Raw genomic sequence first — 19,039 nt, 5'->3', positions numbered from 1 at the left:
CTTATCGATAAACCCTGGGGTTTCCAGAGTGGGTGGGAAAATTTTCAAAATATATTTAATTTTTAAATATTTCTTATAGAAAACCATGTAAGCTGTTTTGGTGGGATAGAAGGCAAATAAGAGTGAGCTAGTGGGTCAGACACACCTCTCAGGATAAACACGGAAAGGCCTTTCTTGGTGCACCCAGCAGACTAAGCTTCCACTTCACGCCTTCGGTCTCTCAGAACAAGGAAAGAGGGCTTCCACCCACCACCAGCCGCTCCAGAAAGAAATGCAGGCCACACAAAGGTTTTCTGTTTTTCCGTTTTTTTATTTACCTCACAGGAGAACTAATGTTTTTCGGTCTGCAGGTACCTCAGGCTGCACTGCAAGGGACAGGGCCTCACACACTAACTGGGGAGGGAGGAGGAGGGGACGTGGGAGCCCCCTCCCTAAGGCAGGAGAGAAAGATGGCGGCAGCTTTCAAAAGCTGCAGTTCAGCCACATCCAGGACTCTCCCTCCTCCTTGGTATCACCATCGGAAGATGATACCCTCTCTGCAGAGGCAGTGGGGTGGGAGCGAGAGCTGGGTCCATCAGCAAAAACAACAAAGCAGCCAAGCGCTTTGAAAAGCCACAGGTTGGGTCTTTGGGGGGCGGGGGGGGGGGCGTGAGCAAGACAGGCACCAGGTGGTCATCTAGAGAGGGGACCAGTAAATGGGTCTTCATCCATCCGGTTGCCCTTCTTGTGTAGCAATGTGTAGGGCGGGGGATCTCTAATTAGGTGACTAGCGCTTTCAACTGCAACCGCTGAGGGGGAGGGGGTGCCTCGTCCAAGCCCCAAGAAATTTAGTTGACACGGGGGTTCCTGAAGTTCCTGCCGGCAAAACGGGCCTTGCTCCCCAGCTCCTCTTCAATCCTAAAAAAGGGGAATGAGCAGAGGAAAGGTTTGAGGGAGTCTCTCCCATGACACGGCTTCAAATCTGAAGGAAATGCCCGAAGGACAGCTTGCCCCCCTCAGCCTTCATAGGGTACTCGGCCCTTACCTCAGAAGTTGGTTGTATTTGGCTAGACGCTCCGATCGGCAGGGCGCCCCAGTCTTAATCTGGAAAGAGAACAAGAATAATGGGGGAATGAGAAGGATCGGGAAAAAGAAACGGGGAGCATTTGCCAGCCAAGTCCACTTTTGCCATAAGCACAAACAGCATTAAAAGGTGTTAGATTCACCTGCCGTGCCAGCTTAAGTAACCCTCAATAGCTCCAAATCAAGGTCCTAATGGACCTTGAACAATTCCAAAGGGCCTGCCAAATGGAGCTCTTCCACTGGGTTTTCAAGTGAAGGCCAGCAACAAGGACCTGCTTACAACCCTGAGCCCTGCCAGACAACTCCTGACATCCAACCATGTCCCTAACAGAAAATGTTTCTTCCTAACTACCTGTTACTACCAAGTCGTTCACCATTCTAAATGTTGCAATGTATCTTCACACACAACCCCGCTGGTTCTATGTGCACAACCCCAAGATGTCACAGTAAGGGGCAGTATATACATTGAGCCTCCTGCCTGTTGGGACACAAGGAAGCACCCACCTGTCCAGTGCAGAGTCCCACCACCAGGTCTGCAATGAAGGTATCTTCGGTCTCTCCGGAGCGGTGACTCACCATCACGCCCCAGCCATTGGACTGGGCGAGCTTGCAGCTGAAGCAAGAAGGCAGACAAGAAAGTGAGATTCGTGCGCCTTCCTTTCAAGGAAGCAGCCAAGCCCCAGAATAATGATTTCCCAGGAAATCAATCCCAAGTGTGGAAATGAAACTTAGGGGAAAGGGATCTGATCTGGTTGTCAAAAGTGCAAGTCACAACAAATGTTGGCAAAGTGTGGCCCTCCAGATGTCCACGGACTACAATTGCCATGAGGCTAGCATGCTGGCAGAAGCTCATGGGGACTGTAGTCCATGGACATCTGGAGGACCACACCCCTGCTCTAAACCACACCCCCATGCTGGCTCTCACCACTATAACTAGGTACTTCGCCTTCATCCAGAGCCTCTTACGGCCAGAGACAGTCATTTCTGGCAGGAACGCCAATCACACGGATGCACCAATCCATCGGCACAATGCCCCTTAACCCCCCCCCCAGTCATTTCCCTTCCTGAGGAAGACTTACGCCTGGAGAGCCTCCGTGACGGAGCCGATCTGGTTCACTTTGAGCAGCAGGCAATTGCAAGATTTCTCTTCCACGGCCTTGGCGATGCGCTTGGGGTTGGTCACCGTCAGGTCGTCCCCAACCACCTGGATGCCGGTGCCCACGCAGTTCGTGAACTTCTTCCATGAGGTCCAGTCATCTTGGTCAAAGGGGTCTTCAATGGAGACCACTGAGAAAGCGGGAATGAAGCAGAAACCACGATTGGGACACTGGCTTCGGCCATCTAGTTCAGTATTGTCTGACTAGCAAAGGCATGCCCAGGCCTCAGAAGGATCATTCAACTGGAGAGGCAGAGGACACGCTCTTCAAAGTACTCTGCTGGCTTTTATGACCCTCCAACAAACTGGGTTAGAATCAGAACTAGACCTGTAGCTTGGGGTGTAAGGTGGTCTTCGGGAGGCTACCTCACTGAAGCTAAAGCTAAGCAAGACCTGGATGGGAGAATGCTGTAGAAGCCACATTGTGGACTCCATGACAGGGAGAGGTCAATCAGTGGCTACGAACCACTATGACTAAAGAGAACCTAGAAAGTCCGTCAGCCTCCGAATCCCAGGTCCAGGAGGCAACATCAGGGATCTTTGATCTCGAGTGAACTGGCTGGCCACTGTGAGCCAGGATGCGGGACTAGATGGACCACTGGCCTGACCCAGCACACTCTTCTGATGTTCTAATGAAAGCTCCAGCTTTTTGTTGGACCTCCAGAGGAACTAGTTGGCCACTGTGTTCAGACAGGATGTTGGACTAGATGGACCCCTGGCCTGATCCAGCAAGACTTGGATGTTTTTTACGACAAGAGCTAGGTATGTGCAAAACTAGAACTCCAACTAATTGTTCTGATTTCTCCTGGATTTGGCATATAGGATCGCCCTTTCAGGACTGCCTCATCATGAGAATGTTCCCTTCCGCGAGAATTTGCTGCAGACAATGATATCCTGATGCACAACCCTCTACAGTAAACTCAGCAGCAATGGATTGCTCTATCATGCAGGGTCTTGAGAGTTTTCTAAAGGGGCCTTAAAGACCAAAGAACTCCAGGAAACTTGACAGCTACATGCCCACACCCACCCTCCCCTCTGCACTCACAGGGGTAACTCTTGACAAAGCCTTTGTAGACGTCAGCCAGCTGCTCAGGAGTGATGTATCGGCTGGGGTCATCGGGGGACTTGAAGTCCAGGTCGTATTTGCCGTCGCGATAGAATTCGGAAGCCGCCACATCCATGCCCAGCACGATCTTGTCGGTGTACCCAGCCTTGCTGATGGCCGTCTTGAGCAGTTCCAGAGCTAGGAAGGAAGGAGATGTTATTTATTTATTTATTTATTACATGGGTAGTGTAGCCAGGAAATCTGAGGATTGTCTGGCAGCCAGGCAACGGATGTTCAGGGGTAGTTTGCCCTGCCCTGCCTTTGTGTCATGACCCTAGTGTTCATTGGAGGTCTCCCATCCAAATCCTAGCCTGCTGATATCTGACAGGCTTGGGCCTGCCTGGGCAATCTAGGTCAGTGCAAGAAGAGAAGAATGGGGCTGGGGCTAGAACCAGAGCCAATTTGCAAAACTTCCTATTTGTATTATTTTGATTGGCACTTAATTTTTTTTATCTTGGTTTGCTGCTTCAGATTGACCCATCGAAGAAAAGGGCACTAAGATATAACAACATATGATTTTGTTCTTCTGCAGATGAAGATGCATAGCTAGGCAAAAAAACGGATTTTCACAATTTAGGTTGGGCGTTTTTCTGAGACTGGGGAAGCTCCTAGACCCTATCAGCTTCTATAATAAGTTTAGCTTTTTTGTGAAGTGACAGCAAGAAGATGCAGCAGAGGCCCCACCGCACCCCTGGGCAGCTTTAGTTACTTCCCATGGTCTTCCTGGTAACTAGAAGCTATTTCAGACAGGGGCCTTCTGGCTGCCAGAGCTTCGACACATGCACATACCCCCTGGCCGGCCAAACCAGGGGACTCCACGGGAGTGCGAGGACTGGAGCCATCAGCAGGGTCACATCTGCCCCAAAAGGAGAAGAGACGCAACTGCTGTGGCATCCCAGACATTTCTACAGTAGCTGAGCTTGGTGGAGTGGCGATAAAAATAACCCAGAAGTGGCCATCAGCAGGATTCGACATTGCTCGAAAGCAACCCCTTCAGCTACTGAAGCAGCACAAGCCCCACTCTCCCCTGCAGAGCTCTCCCAGCCCCACCACCCTCACAGAGTGTCTGTTGACGGGAAAGGAAGGCCATTGTAAGCTGCTTTGAGACTCCTTCGGATAGGGAAAAGCGGGGTATAAAACCAAGTGTTCTACTACTTATGTTAGACCATGCACAAAATGGTAGCCTGTGTCTAAAACCTCAACAACTGTAGGCTTATGATGCTGCTTATTTGATACTTCAGCTTCAGTGAGGAAGCAGATCGTAAATTGAAGAACTGGTACAGAACTGTTTCCGAGTAAAATTTGGGAGCCCGTGCCTGGCTCTTTTCTTCGGCCCCCCTGTGATCAAAACCGAACACTATCTGTACCCATTTATGCAGGCTGCAGAATAAAGAGCCTCTCTTCTGTGAACGATTTCCCCTTGCAGGTCTTGTGGCCAATACGGCCACCCTCAAATCCTCCATGTGGAGACGCTAAAAAGACCGACCCACAGCCCTAGCAGAGAACCAATTCAACCCGCCACCCCCCTCTGCCCTGACCTTCTCTCACCTTCCTTGTTCTCCAAGATGTTGGGAGCAAAACCACCTTCATCCCCGACATTGGTTGCATCCTTTCCATACTTCTCCTTGATGACGTTCTTCAGGTTGTGGTACACCTCTGCGCCGATGCGCATGGCCTCCTTGAAGTTCTCGGCCCCCACGGGGAGGATCATGAACTCCTGCATGGCCAGCTTGTTTCCAGCATGGGAGCCCCCATTGATGACGTTGAAGGCCTGGACGGAGGGAAGGCCACAAGGAGAGAGACCACCCCAGGCGTGTTAGCGGGCTCAAGGTACGAGTGCAGCAGCCCAACAACATCTCGCCTACAGTTCCGTGGGCCTGCCTCATCCCCAGCACAGAACAAGGGAACTTACAGGGACTGGCAGGATGACTTCCTGGTTCCCAGCCAAGTCGGCAATGTGGCGGTACAAGGGGACGCCCTTCTCCGCGGCACCAGCTTTGCACACGGCCAAGGAGACACCCAGAATGGCATTGGCACCGAATTTGGCTGAAAAGCAAGGTGAAGACAGACCTGTTTGCCTGCTCTATTCCCAGAAGAGGCATTCCCAATTTTGTTCTCACTGGAAAGGGAATGCCTCTTCCAAGACACAGGCTAAAAAAAAAAAAAGCAATAACAAAGGAAACACCCTTCCCATCTTGAAAATGTTTCATTCGTAGGTCCCCTTTAGGCAGTTTGCATCAAAAGGCACCCCACTGGTCAACTCAGAGAGGGATTTAACCTCTTTGGGCAGACGAGACCTCTAGACATCATGGCCGGTGAAAGGGGGCGAAGCTTTATTTCCCTGGTAACAGTGACAAGAGGAGCGCCAACCCTCTGAAAGAAGTTGCTCTTTTTTCACATCGAATCCCAGGACAAAGATGCACAGGCCGGGGAATTATACTTACACTTGTTCTCTGACCCATCCATCTCCAGCATCAGCTTGTCAATCTTCTCCTGCTCCACAACACTTATGCTCTGCAGGGAGGGAGAAGAAGAGGGGTCACCTATAAGGAGGGCAGGAGTCCTTCCTGAATCAACTTAGAGCCCTTTAAAAAAAAGAGCCAGGAACTGTCCATCTCTGCCACAACGTTCATGCATCTTCTTACCTTTTCCGCAACACTCAGGAATGCACACACGCATGGGTGGCTATCCACAGTGGTTAACCATGCACCTCAATCTCCACCAACAAGCCATTCCCTCATGGTTCAACTGCATGTGCTGCTTTTTTCTTTGGAGCACAAAGCATGGCACACCACCAGTTAAGAGCTGCATGGTAGTGGTTAGTAAAATAAGGAAGGCTCCTACCTTGTTAACCAGTGCAGGTGCAATTGTTTTATTGACGTGCTCAACAGCTTTTGAGACACCTGGAAGGAACAAGCAAATCAATCACTGATCTAATCCACCCGAGGCAGAAGCAGGCATTAGTAGAGGATCACTTGGGGCTGCTACAGTCACCCCCAGCAACCACCTAGCCCTCCAGAACGAGGATTACCAAGCTTGATGATTGTTTTAGGGGAACCCAGAATCATATCGTGAGGGGATGGAGACAGCCATCTTCTAAGAATGCCTGCTAGGAGGTTAGTTGGCAAGGCCATGCACAGGGAGGACTGGCCTGCACCACAAGCGTGCATCCGTTACCTGAGTACACAATGCTGGCGCCAGGAATTCGTTAACATACTTAACAGCTCGGGAGACGCCTGATGGAAACCAAGTGGCCGAAGGAAGAGAAGAAAAAGGAGAGAGATGAATGCCCACAAGAGATCACAAAAGCAGATCGTGCAGGGGAGGGAAACAGGGTACAGGCATGGAGACACAGCAGAAGGAACCAGTGCAACTTCGGGCACAATCAGCAATACAAGAAAAAACAAAAGGAGTCAGATGCAAACGAGAACATGCCGCAAATCAGGGAGGGCTTACGGGTCGGCCATCAGGCCAAACTAAAGATTCACACCGCCCGAGGTCCAGAAGTCAAACCAGGGCTGGATGATCCCCACCTACAGGCAAATCACGATTAAGTCATTTATTTGCCTGCTTTTCTTTGCCAGCCTCAGCACACAGAATGAGACATTGGAAACCATGAGGAAGAACATGACACTGGATATCTAAACAGTTTACGTTCCAATGTTTCTAAATGCTCCACGCTAGAAATTAAAAGACACAGAATTCTCGCCACCCACACAGGGTATTTCCCAAGATACCTTGGGAGGAAATAACATTTCCTTATGCAAAGTTTGGCCACTGGTCTACCTGGGCCAGTTGCATCTACCCTGATTAGTCGCAGTTATGTGGTTTTAGGCAAGAACATCACAGATTGCATTTGAACTGAAGCCTGGTCTTGGAACATTCCCCATGCGAGCCAGGTGCTACAGCTCCAAGCTTCCTTTTGGAGGACGGAATAGAAAAACAAGCTATCTGCAAGCACGGAGCACAAGGAGCCAGCCGACAAGAGAGACGGACACATAACTGGGAGACCAGAGGCACACCGGTGCATCTGTACGAGAACAACCGACAGAAGGGTCAAGATACCCAAGCGGGAATTGATGGATAGAACATTTGACCAGGGTTGGTTTCCCTCCAAGGTTCACTGCTGACTACCTGAGCCCTGGTTAAGTTCTGGTCTCAGTCTTGGATGTGAAGCTGTGCTTGGAAAGGAGTATGCAAACTGTGCTCTAACACCCCCCCCCTCCAAGGAGAACGTGATCAAGGCCGTTTTCCACACCTCTCTGGTTGTTAGCCTACAAGCCAGGTATTCTTGGCATCTCCACACTCGAGTTCTTTCAAAGCTGGAGTTGAGCTAAGCAAACTCAAATCATGGATTGGACATGCACAGAACATAAACCGGGGAGGTGGGGACGACAAGTCACGGTTGAGCGTTCTATCTGCACTCAGCTTCCGTTCAAGGAAAAATTCCCAGTCCTGCTCCTCTATAGGAGCTCTTTTCCCTCTCAACCAAGAATGTCCATTCACCAACTCTACAATTTCCAAGCCCCTTCCTTTTAAAACCCCCCTGACAACACCCCTGCAAGGAAGGCCATGCTGCAGACGGGGAGGGCTGGATCTGAATGAACTCACTGCCATCAAGTGAGCCCACGGCAGACACCAGGATCAAACCAGGGCGGTCCTAAATAGCTCCATTCACAGTGACCCTCGACTCACAATCAACTGTCTTGGCCTCGAGCTCCCTTCTATGAGAAAGGCGGCACCTCCCGTTCCCTTACCTCTCCACTCCGCGATTGGCACGGCTCATGCCACAGGCCTCTGATTTCTCGCCTGCTTGTGGCCACAGGAGCCAAAGAGCAAAGGAGGGCAAGGAAAAGGAGTGTTTGGGGAAGAGCCAGCCCGGACAGCTGAGGCTGCCCCCCTGCTGCAGGAGGAGGAGGTTACCTTTGCCCAGGAAGCGCGTCTTGTCATTGTCCCGCAGTTCCAAGGCTTCGTAGATTCCGGTTGAAGCACCGCTGGGAACTGCGGCTCTGAAGAGACCTGAGCCAAAAAAGAGCAACGGAGGCGTTAAGGCTGCAAGGAGAAGAGTGTTCACCAAGGAGGACCCTACAGCTTACAAGCCGCTCTTGCCCCTTCGGTATTCTGGCCTTGACCCAGAAGCCTCTCCCTCTTGTGAAGAAAGAGCTCCCTGCTTGGGGGAGGCCTGGGGGCAGCAGAAAGAGGGGACCACGAGGTGGCAGAACAGACAGCAAGAGGGGACCACGAGGTGGCAGCAGTGGGAAGGAGCGCCAAAGTTTGTAAAAGCAGTGATACTCTGGAGCTCTTTACAGCACACAGAATCCTAGAATCATGGCGTTAGAAGGGACCTCCTGGGTCATCTAGTCCAACCCCCTGCACTGTGCAGGACACTCACAACCCTCCCGCTCATCCACCGTCACCCCATTGAGCCTTCACAGAATCAGCCTCTCCGTGAGATGGCTATTTAAGAGTCTGTTTAAGAGTCTCTAAAGATGGAGAACCCACCACCTTCAGAGGAAGCCTGTTCCACTGAGAAGCCACTATAACTGTCAGGAACGTCTTCCGGATGTTTAGACGGAATTTCTTTTGAATTAATTTCATCCCATTGGTTCTGGTTTGTGGCTTTTCAGAGCAGTCCCCCTGCTCTCCAAAGCAAAAACCTTCTCAGTCCAGCACCAGACGTTTCAAGACCAGGCAGAGCCCAGCTTGGTCCGTTTCTACTTGGCCGCCTTCCACCTCAAGCCCCCCTTCTCCCTGCCAACTGTAAAAGCAAGGCTGTCTCAGTGGCTTCCAGCATATCAGGTTGCCCGGCTGCCCCCCTCCAAGACAGCCAAGTGAGGAGCAACTGGCTACAGTCTGGCACCAACGCATGTTCTCAGCAGCTGAGTGCCTTTATTTTTATCTCGTAGCTTCAAATCGCTCGCCGGCAAACGGCCATGAGTTCCTGAGAGAGACACACCCACACGCGCACATGCCCCTCCATCTATCCTCAACCCCTTCTATGTCTTTATGCACTGGCTCAAAATTGTTTACCGTGTAATTATAAAAAATCAGCTACAAAAAAAGAAAGTGAATATGGCCTACGAGATGCCCGATTTCACTGGCAAAGCCCTAAACCGGCCAGAGTTCTCTCACCTTTGCCGGTGTACAGGTCTACTTCCACGGTGGGATTCCCACGCGAGTCCAAGATTTCACGAGCGTGGATCTTATAAATGGACATTTTGCTTGTCTGTAGAGAGAAAGGCAAGAGAAGGCTGAGCAGAAGTGGACCCAAGAGTGTGTGAACGTGTTTCAAGCTTCCCTTTAGTCCCACCAGGCACAAGGAAGCTGGAGAGAGCTCCATACACCCTGCTCTCCCCACACCTGAAGCCCTCCAAGGGCATGACCGACTCTCCCCCTTCGCAGGCTGGTGAGACTTTTCAGCCGGGCCAGCATCGTGCTGGTGAAAGCACAGCCCCACCCAGCAGGCTCTGTGACATCACCTTCCATGGCAAGCTCAGGTGTGGTTCTGCCGGGTCCATTCCCGCTGCTCTAAAGGGTTAAAATTACCATCCCCTATACAGTAATCCTTCAATTTATATATGGACACCCCCTTATTGTTGTGACTGAAGGCAGGGTGCAAAATACAGAAGGCAATGTGACCGCACAGCATACGGCATCCAATAAACACCAGGAAAAAAAAAAAAAGGATTACAGATTTAGGTAATCATCCCAAAATTAGAAATTGGCTAGTTTGCCCTGCCTGCTCATATGCAGCTGAGCTTACTCACGCCGATGAATAGATACTGCTAACAACTGAGAAAGAATGTGACACTTCAAAGTTTCCCCAAGATTGGCTTACTCTGCTCCCTTCTCTGTCGCTTAATGTGACTAGCCGTGGAATCCAGATATGGACTGGAAGATTTTGCTGAAGCTAAACAGGTTTCTGTAAGAGTGAGAGGATCGTCACTGGGAGAGGCCATGGCTTGGCAGCTGCAGACCCTCCAGCTGCAGACTCTCCAGCAGTTGTGGCCCTTGGTTGCCACACCAGAGATTCTGGGCATCTCCCCGAGATCCGAAACAAGTATCCAAGTAGCATTTACAGGCTGGTGCAAGGAGTACCAGGGGCCTTGGAACTGCAACCAACCCATTCAAAGCGTGTTAGCCAAGAAAATCACGCCACCTCTGCTGTTCTGTTTCCCCTGCCCTCAGCTGGCCTTACCGGGAGGGCGAGAGAGAAATCAAATTATCAATCAAATAAAATAAATTAAAATAAAATAAGCCCCATTTATCCCCAAATTCAGGAATCCAGGCTGAGTTCAAGCAAGCCTGCATTCAGTATCAAATTCAACAGGTTCTAGCATTTCCTACTTCTCTGCTTTCAATTCCCTCCCACCCACACTGGAGTTGCAAGAAACACCTGACCAAATGCTGCAAGAGCTGGCTGCCCACCAACAGATGGGTCCTGTAGGGAGAGCTCCCTTTTTGTAAAGCAGAAAAGAAAAAGAGGCCCACCCACGTCTTTCTTTTCACCCCGGGGACACTCACTGCCCGATGAGCCCGCACCAGCGTTCCTCCGATGTCCTTGAGGAGTGTCCCCACCATCGGTCCCTCCCCTTCCTGCTTACAGCACTGCAGCAATTCGGAACTGAGCTGGGATCCCTCTCCTTTGCTCCGCCTCCCCAGCTATTCTCCTTGGCCCTAGGCTCAAGGTGGGGTGGGAAGAAAAGCGCTCCAAATGGCCCCAAGAACAAGACCCCCTAAAAAAGTCCCACCCATTAAAGAAGAGACAAAGAGACAAGCGTCAACAGAAGTGGGTCATGGAGAGCGTGTATTGCCCCCAACAGCATCAAGTTACTGAATCGAGATGAAGAGAGGAAACGGAAAGCGAGGATCATCCTCCAGACAAGATCCTGCACGTTCCTCTTCTATGCAGCGAGGGCCGGTAGAAACAGGCATCCACAAGCAAGGCTGCTTTTTTTAGGCATGGCAGCTCTCCTTAGGACATTCTCCAAGGTTAAAAGCGATCCAATAAAGAGGCAACTCCGTGTGGAATAGTGGTTATACTAGGAGACCTGAACTCAAATCCCCACCTTGTCAAAAAAAGCAAGCTCAACAGGGGATAAGAGCACTCTCTCGGTGTACGGACCTCACAAGGTTGTTGTAAGGATAAAGCCAGGCAAGGGAAATCTATGCGTACCACCCTCAGTTCCTCGGATGAATGAGCAAGTAGCCAGACACATTTCATTCCCCCCCCCCATCCCACCCTGCAGCATAAGCTCCCAAAGGCCTTCTTCATCACCGCTTCTTGAGATAAAACCCACACATTGGCCACAGCTGGCCAAGGAGGATGGCTTTAAAATGAGGGCCCCTCCTGCCCTAGAGCTGACCCAGAGGCACTCTCCCTCAGGAGGGCTGGCAAGGGAGGAACTGGGGCTAAGCAACACTTGGCAGAGAGGTATTTGCGGCCTGGGCATGTCCACAGGTGTGGGCCTTTCAGCTGACAGCCGGAGCAGGGCAAAAAAAAAAAAAAAAAAAACAGCTGGCCAAGATTACCACCTGGCAAGGGAAGGTCTCCTTGCCCTCATTTGTTGCTGAACCAGGTGGGAGTCCAGGGGCACCTTTTAAGACCAACATGGAAGCAGGAACCGTGAGTAAAACTTGGCTGGTCTTCAGGTGCCCCTGGACCCAAACTTGGTTCTTGTTTCAGATCAACACCATCACCCACCTAAATCTATCTTGTTTGTTGCTGTACTTCATTTTCGCTTGGGTTCCTAGCAGAAGGCCAATCTAAGTGGGCTAAATAAATAAATCTGGCTTTTTGAGTCGAAGCCAGACAGATGGCCAGGAAGCAACTCCACACCTGGCCACTTTCTCTGGGACCTTCATGAAACTGAATGGACCTGGGAGGGCCCCTGAGGTCCCTTGGCCTGGGATTCGGGGATGAGCCTGCAATTTCCTGTCTGCCTCCAGACACTTCACTGCTTCCCTATGACTCAGCACTTCACGTAGAAGGTTTCATTAAGGGGGGGGGGGGGGAATCAGCTATGGAATGAGGGTGACTCGCTTTCCTCTGCCATGTCCCCAGGCGAATGAGGAAGCAAATTTTTCTCCTCTTGAAGATCAAGCAGCATTCTTCTCATTTTGATAAAAAAATTAGCCCCCCCTGCCAAAAAGAACAAACCCAGATTTGCCTTCTAGCACTGAAGATTTTTTTTTAATGCTCATTTCTGTGGACAGCTGCCTCACAGGCTTCCTCTCCATCCCCCCCCCCCCAATCTCCTTCTTTCTTATCTGGACATCTACATGTGCAGCAAGTCGTGCACAATTTCACCAAGCCCTTCTCTTGTAAATTCTTACTCACTAAGTGGGCAAATTCAGCCAGGACTATACCACTGACTTTAGCCTTCGGTTTCTCCACGTTTACCCATTCACCCACACAAAATTCCCCACACATAAAAATCTAGCATGTAAAGGAAAGGGCCCTTCTGCCCTAACACATCACTTTTCATAGACAAGGATTTTATTTTATTGTTTGCGAGGATTAGCAGTTAAGTCAAGTGCTGTTGCTTGAGGTGCTAAAGTCCAGACAGAAATCCTTTAGGATGCCTTTCCATGAAGTTTCCGCTCACGCCTGCCTTCCCTTCACCCACTTTGGCACAATGCATTGCTCCCCTATTCTTCATCCAGAAGCCTGTCCAGAGCAAGAGAAATGAAAGTTATGCTCCTTCTGTCCATTCGCTGAAGGCCTGGCTTGCATCTGCTGGACAGTAGAAAGAATTGCCCTCAAGGTGATTGCACAGAAAGACTTCAGCATACCTATTTTTCTGCTTCTTCAGCTTGTCACCTGGGTGTCAAATGTGCTGGTGGTATGCAACAGCAAGGCTGAGGACTAGGAACTTGTCTGTAAGCCTCCCATAACCTTTCCCACAGCAAACTGCAGGGCTCCCTTCCCATCCTGTGCTGCTGGTACTTACAATACTGAAAGCAATTCCCAACTCTGGTTTGGGATACTCAGAGAGAGTTGGGATTGGAGCCTGCCATTTCTTCCAGAGGAACTTACCTCTGTAGTCTGGAAAACATCAGATTCTACCTGGAACCTGGCAACCCTAATAGTGAGCCCCCTTCACACACGTAAGATACGCTGCTTCCCAACACCACCCTGGCACCATGCCCGCTGCAAGGCAACCTCAATCGCAGAGGCAAGAATTTAAAACTAAATATTTGGAAATGAGGAAATAAAGGATGGGCGGCTGTCGCAAGAGGGGAAGGTCCAAGCACAGACCCTACACCGCACACACCCCCCACCCCACCCCGTTAATCATTAAACAAAACAACAGCCCCTTTTAATAAATGGAGGTGACTTCCTGCTGAGAGGGAAGGTGCCTTTTTCCTGCAGAGGAAGGCAGAAACCATCCTTTGCCAAAGCTCTCCGTGCTGCAAGGGCTCTGCAGCCCACACCACCTCCTACTCAACAGAGCTCTGAGGGGCCAGCAAGCCAGGAATGAATCAGAGGGGTTCCCCCCCCTTGAATGTTTCACTTCCTTCCGTCCTTTGAGCACATGGCTGCCACCTTCTAGGTTACCCAGCAACTTCTCAGCCACTGAACCCCTGACGCCAAGCAGGCCCTAAATAAGGCTCATGGGAATTGTAGTCCATGGGCATCTGGAGGGCGCAGTTTGACTACCCCTGCCCTAAATGGAGGGAAGGAGGCAGCCACCAGCACACGGCCTCCCCTTCCCCACTCCGCTGGCAGCTGCTCTTGGAAGCCCCTGCCACGGCATTTGGGGGGGCTACAGAGGCTGTGGGGCTGCCAGTCCTTGAGGAGCTACAGAACAGAAGGCAGCTCCTGGCAAGGCCCTGGATTTCACGCCCCTCCCTCCCCTTCGGGCTCAGCCATGGCAACCAGCGGCACAGATTCCGGCGAGGGCGACCCGGCAGCTGCACCAGCCACAGGGGCCGGCCCCATGGCAGGGAGACCGGGACGGGAGGGGGGCAAGGGAAGCCCTTTGGCTCCAGTGCGCCCTGGCTTGGGAAAGGCCGTCCGGGCACGGAGAGCAAGCACGCCAAGGACGGAGCTCGCTTCCTGCCTGGCAGGAGGCGGAAGAGCAGCACGCCAGGCCCAGGCAGCGCGCAGAGGAGGGCAGGGCTGGTCCTTCTAACGGTGCCAGCACCAAACGGATGGGCCCGCTAGGGGGGGTGGGCCCCGGAGAGCATCCTGCGCCTTACCCAGCGCCATCCGGTGCCCGACTTCGCCCCGGTTTCTTCTGCATACCCCCCCCCCCACTCCTCTCCAAACGCCTGCACGACTCAGCCTCTGGCTTCCCCCCTCTTTTGCACAGGGCGCACAGACGTGCCTTTAAGGCCCAGGGTGCCTCGGCCGGGGAGCCCTTCGGCAGCTGATGGTGCAGAGACCCACCCCAAAGGTGGAGGGGCCGGCAGGTGGAGGCGGCTTATATTTTGCAAGACCTCCTCCGCATCCCCTTTATTTTTTGCAACCCCCTGGCATACCTTGCATCCTCCCCCCCGCTCCCCCATCACCATGCCACCGGCTTCAGGAATGAGACGCGCTGCTGCGCAGGGCCTCGGGCTTCCCTCCCGCTTACCTGAGGTTAACTGAGGAAGTTGCAGCACCTGCCAAAGAGGTAAATTGCTTTGGAGACGGGGATTGGGCGACACGCTCGGCTCGCGCTCCGGAGAGACTGGGGAAGAGACGCCGGGCTCGCGCTAACCTATAGTCCGGCCTATGCAGATGAGGCGCCCCCAGCGCGGCCTCTCATTGGCCACCGCGCCCCGTCGCCTTGCTCCGATTGGCTACGCGGCGCCTCTCGCCAGCTCAGCCTCTGGGCGCGTGCGCTACGTGCCCAGGCTGCCTCTTCTGCTGAGGCGGCTCGCGTGGAAAATCCCCATTTTGCTAAACGCAGAAACCGGCCGGCGCTTCCTCGCCCCGCCTCGCTTCGCTTCTTTCATCCGTAGACAATGCAACGGTTGCAAAGGCGCATGCGCTCCGAGGCCGCATTTGGGGGATGAGAGAAGGGGCATCAGACTGAAACACGTGCACGTGTGACTGTAGGACAGAGAGAGAGCGCGGCGTATATTTGAAAACGTTGCATCCGCTGTTAGGTCTCCGAAAAGGTGCAGCCTAAAATCCTGTACGCAGCACTCCAAATCCCCGTTGCCTCCATGCTTGGGTGGAGACGGGTGGGGGCTAGTAGCGGGTCTCCTGTAATTACTGTTTTCCGCAACTGGGCATGCATCTGCTCCTAATCATGGAGCTGGACGTTTTTATTCCATCTACTGTTTTTCGAACTGGAGTTGAACCCAAAGGACTGATAACCTGGCAAAGTCAACTTCTTACTCTAGCAAGGCTTTTGAATCTGCCAGACATCTTTATCGTACTGCAATTTTTTTTTATTTTCATGATGCTGTTTACTAATTTACTGATAATTTACTCTCCTTATAGTTGCACTGTGGGGGATTTCCTTTTCATAGAATCCTAGTGTGGGAAGGGGCCACAGAGGCCATCTAGTCCCACCTGCTGCTCAACGCAGGATCAGCCTCAAACATCCAGGATAAGGATCAGTCCAGCCGCTAGGGGGAGAGCAGTTTGGGGAGGGCCCCCCTCCAAGGCAGCCATGCCTGGAGGTTGGCAGCTAGAGAGGCTACCTGGCGACCCCCCACCTCTAATTGAGAAGCTTCCCTTGTCTTCTGCATGGTTGACTGTGGGATCAGAAGATCACACATATCAAAGCAGAGGACAGGAAGAGTCACTCAGGATATCGACAGTACAACTGAAACTCCTCATGGGCATTATTTACTGTAAGCTGCTTTATGAGACAAGATGAGTCTAAACCTCTTAAGAGTAGACATAAGGATCTACAGGCTGGAGAAAACAGACCGGGGCAAAGCAGGCGCTAGCAGTTCCCCTGTCTTGAGTTCTCTCCTCCCCAAGGGATGTAGAACTGTTAAACTTACTTCAATCAAAAAGAAAACTTAAAAGAACATCAGAAGAGCCCTGCTGGATCAGACCAATAGTTTATCTAGTCCAGCCTCCTGTCTCACCTAGTGGCCAACCAGTTCCTCTGGGGCATAGAGGCTGAGGCCTTCATATAAGAAGAGCCCCGATGGATCAGACCAGTGAAGGTCCATCCAGTCCAGCCTCCCGTCTCACGCGGTGGCCAACCAGCTCCTCTGGAGAGCCAACAACAGGGCAGAGAGGCCGAGGCCTTCCTAAGAACATCAGAAGAGCCCTGCTGGGTCAGACCAGAGGTCCATCTGTGGTTCACACAATGGCTGACCAGTCCCTCTGGAGGGCCAGCAACAGGCACAGAGCTGCTGCCCAGATCTGGTACTTCTGCCTGCTCTACCAACATTGCCTGAGTTGTTTGCACATTCCAGGGCCGCATGCTTGCTGAAAATCTTGGCATTGTTCGCGTGTTGATATAATTTTTCAAAACATCAGCATAATTTTTTACAAAAAATAACATGGTATAGTACCAGTTGGCAGGGGCAGGAGAGTCCAGACTAAGTGGGGGGGAAATATCGCTGTTCATTCATGTACATCTGCCTGCTTCTCTGAGTATATTTGCTTATTTTTACTCATTTTAAAAATTTGCTCTTGGGTAACGAAGCAGCCCGATGGCCTGTGGGAATCTGGATCCATCACTGGGGCTTTGCGTGTTCATTTAAAATAACAGCATTCTTTCTCACAGGGAGAGGGTGATCTCAGTGGAAATGTGGGAACAGAACGTAGAAAAGTAAATAGTGAGTGCCAGCTAGGGTTGCTAGCTTTGGGTTGGGAAATACCTGGAGACTTTAGGGGTGGAGCCAGGAGTGGGCAAGATTTGGGGCGAGGAGGGGCCTCATTGTGCATAGCACTACAGAGTCCACCCTTCTAAGTAGCCATTTTGTCCAGGGGAACTGATCTGACCTGTAATTCTGAGGGATCCCCAGATCTCACATGGAACTTGGTACCCTTAGTGCTGGCTGGAGGAAGAGGCCTGGGATTTTAGGCTAAAAAGCTCTGCAGCAAAGGCACAGCTAAATGTTTTACACACTCCGTATTCCCCCACAGGATTTAAAGTAGCCCATTTTAACAAAAACAAAAGAAATAATGTGCTAAAAGTAGTCTTAACTCTCGGTGTGAGTCTTGTTCCATGGCTCTTTCTTGAATTCTGTCTTCAGTACACATCTCTTCAATGAAACTTTTGTTTAAATCATGGTCCCTGATTCTAATCCTAAATCAATGCAAATCAATTTGCTTACATTTCTGCAATACTGCCTACCCCTTTGGTTGGTCTCCCCTATGGCCAACATTTATAATTTATTAGCAAGGAGCATTTATTTCACTTCCAGGAAATATCATTCCTCTGTTATTTACTGAGCTCGCTTTTATCCTGCACTCTCAGCCAAAAAGGATTCTTCTGTGACAATAATGAAAACAATAAACGTTATATCGATATATCAACACTTAAAACTCAGCATCCGTCTTAAATAGAAATTGATCCATTGTTAAAACAGCAGCAGCAATTATAAGGGCTTGGGGAAGACAAGAGCTGAGGAATGGACCATTTAAAAGGGCACCTGGGAAAGAATTCCCAGGAGTGCAGAAATAAGAATCAAAAGGTCTCCAGAGTATGTTGGAAACAATACTGGCTTAGTACCAGCAGCATAACTGGGGTCAGGGGTTATTCAGCAACGGAGACACCATGGGGGTAAAGGTCCTGTTTCTACTGACCGGCCATGTTGCTCCAATCTCCCAAAGGTAAGAACATAAGAGGAGCCCTGCAGGACCATGCTACTGGTCCATCTAGGCCACCATCTTGTCTCACACAGTGTTTTGCATTACAGTGGCTCCTTTAAGACCCCCCAAAAAGTTTTATGTTAAATTAAACTTTGTCGGTCTTCAAGGTGCCACCGGGCTCAAATTTTGTTCTGCTGCTTCAGACCAGCACGGTGACCCACCTGAATCTATAAGTTACTTATGAGGCTACTGCACAATATATTATTTACTTGTTTTAATGGTCTATACTGGCCAACTGCAGCTGGCTAGCAATTCCTTTGTAAGGTTAATGGCTCACTACAATCCCTTTCCGAAGTTAATGGCTCAATTCCTTGGTCGGGTGCCTCTTCAGTGGGCACTAATTGTACGGGGATCGTTCCCTGCCAGCTCTGTTAAAAGCCTGGCGGTGCAATCCTTTGTGGAGTACGTCCTTCTAAGTCCATTGAAGGCAATGGGCTTGGAACGGAGTGACTCTGTTTAGGATTGCACCACAAGAAGGTGGTCCCCTTTTCATCTGAGTGAAAGGAGGCAGGTTTGCTTATGAATGAAGAAACAGCAGGCCAGCATTTGAGGAAAGACGGAAATAAGGGAAGCTCTTGGGGTTGCAGGATCTCTGCCTCCCGGGATCCATGCAGGCCAGTGGGTCTCCGGACACAAAGGCGTGCCCCTTAACCTCTCCTCCCTGCTTTCTTTGTGTCCTTGCAAATTGAGCAAAAGTCACAAAATGACCAGACCTCTAAGGGAATCCACGTTTTACTGCCCCTGGTACATCTAACCACCCAGGGAAATGGAAGGCACAGTACACATGCCAGATTTTTCTCTCTGGTGGTGGTGATGAAAAGTACGGTCAAATCACAGGTGAGATCTGGCAGAAAGATCAAATGGAGCACAGTCAGGATAACACTGAGGGAGCCTGTTCCGGATGGGGAAGAGGGGAAGGTTGACATCTCTTGTGATG

The 19,039-nt window shown here is 51.0% G+C and overlaps 1 protein-coding gene across 2 annotated transcripts; it reads right to left on the bottom strand.

The window, feature by feature from the left end:
- Nucleotides 1-289: 289 nt before the first annotated feature.
- On the bottom strand, nt 290-15,082 carry ENO1 (enolase 1). Of its 2 annotated transcripts, none has more exons than XM_077311340.1 (12): nt 14,906-15,082; nt 9,456-9,549; nt 8,247-8,342; nt 6,168-6,226; nt 5,768-5,837; nt 5,236-5,369; nt 4,872-5,094; nt 3,264-3,461; nt 2,142-2,349; nt 1,567-1,675; nt 1,025-1,083; nt 290-897 (listed from the first exon to the last, which is right to left on the bottom strand). In XM_077311340.1, exons 2-12 carry the CDS (start codon nt 9,538-9,540, stop codon nt 828-830), a joined length of 1,311 nt encoding a protein of 436 aa, XP_077167455.1. In that variant the 5' UTR covers nt 9,541-9,549; nt 14,906-15,082; the 3' UTR covers nt 290-827. The 2 variants fall into 2 exon arrangements, with proteins under 2 accessions (XP_077167455.1, XP_077167454.1); XM_077311339.1 differs by lacking the exons at nt 6,168-6,226; nt 14,906-15,082 and adding exons at nt 6,501-6,559; nt 10,815-10,835.
- Nucleotides 15,083-19,039: the final 3,957 nt, after the last annotated feature.

Source organism: Paroedura picta, chromosome 15, assembly GCF_049243985.1.
Source record: "Paroedura picta isolate Pp20150507F chromosome 15, Ppicta_v3.0, whole genome shotgun sequence".
In the NCBI taxonomy this organism is placed as follows: domain Eukaryota; kingdom Metazoa; phylum Chordata; class Lepidosauria; order Squamata; family Gekkonidae; genus Paroedura; species Paroedura picta.
The sequence above is the reverse complement of the archived record's forward strand: the minus strand, read 5'-3'. Positions and strand labels throughout refer to the sequence as shown.

Coding starts and splice junctions, on each gene's coding strand:
- ENO1 (XM_077311340.1), bottom strand. CDS start 9,540: ATGTCCATTTATAAGATCCACGCTCGTGAAATCTTGGACTCGCGTGGG. Junction 6,227..8,246: donor GACGCGCTTCCTGGGCAAAG/GTAACCTCCTCC, acceptor TGTTCCTTCCAG/GTGTCTCAAAAGCTGTTGAG. Junction 5,370..5,767: donor GGATGGGTCAGAGAACAAGT/GTAAGTATAATT, acceptor CTTGCTTTTCAG/CCAAATTCGGTGCCAATGCC.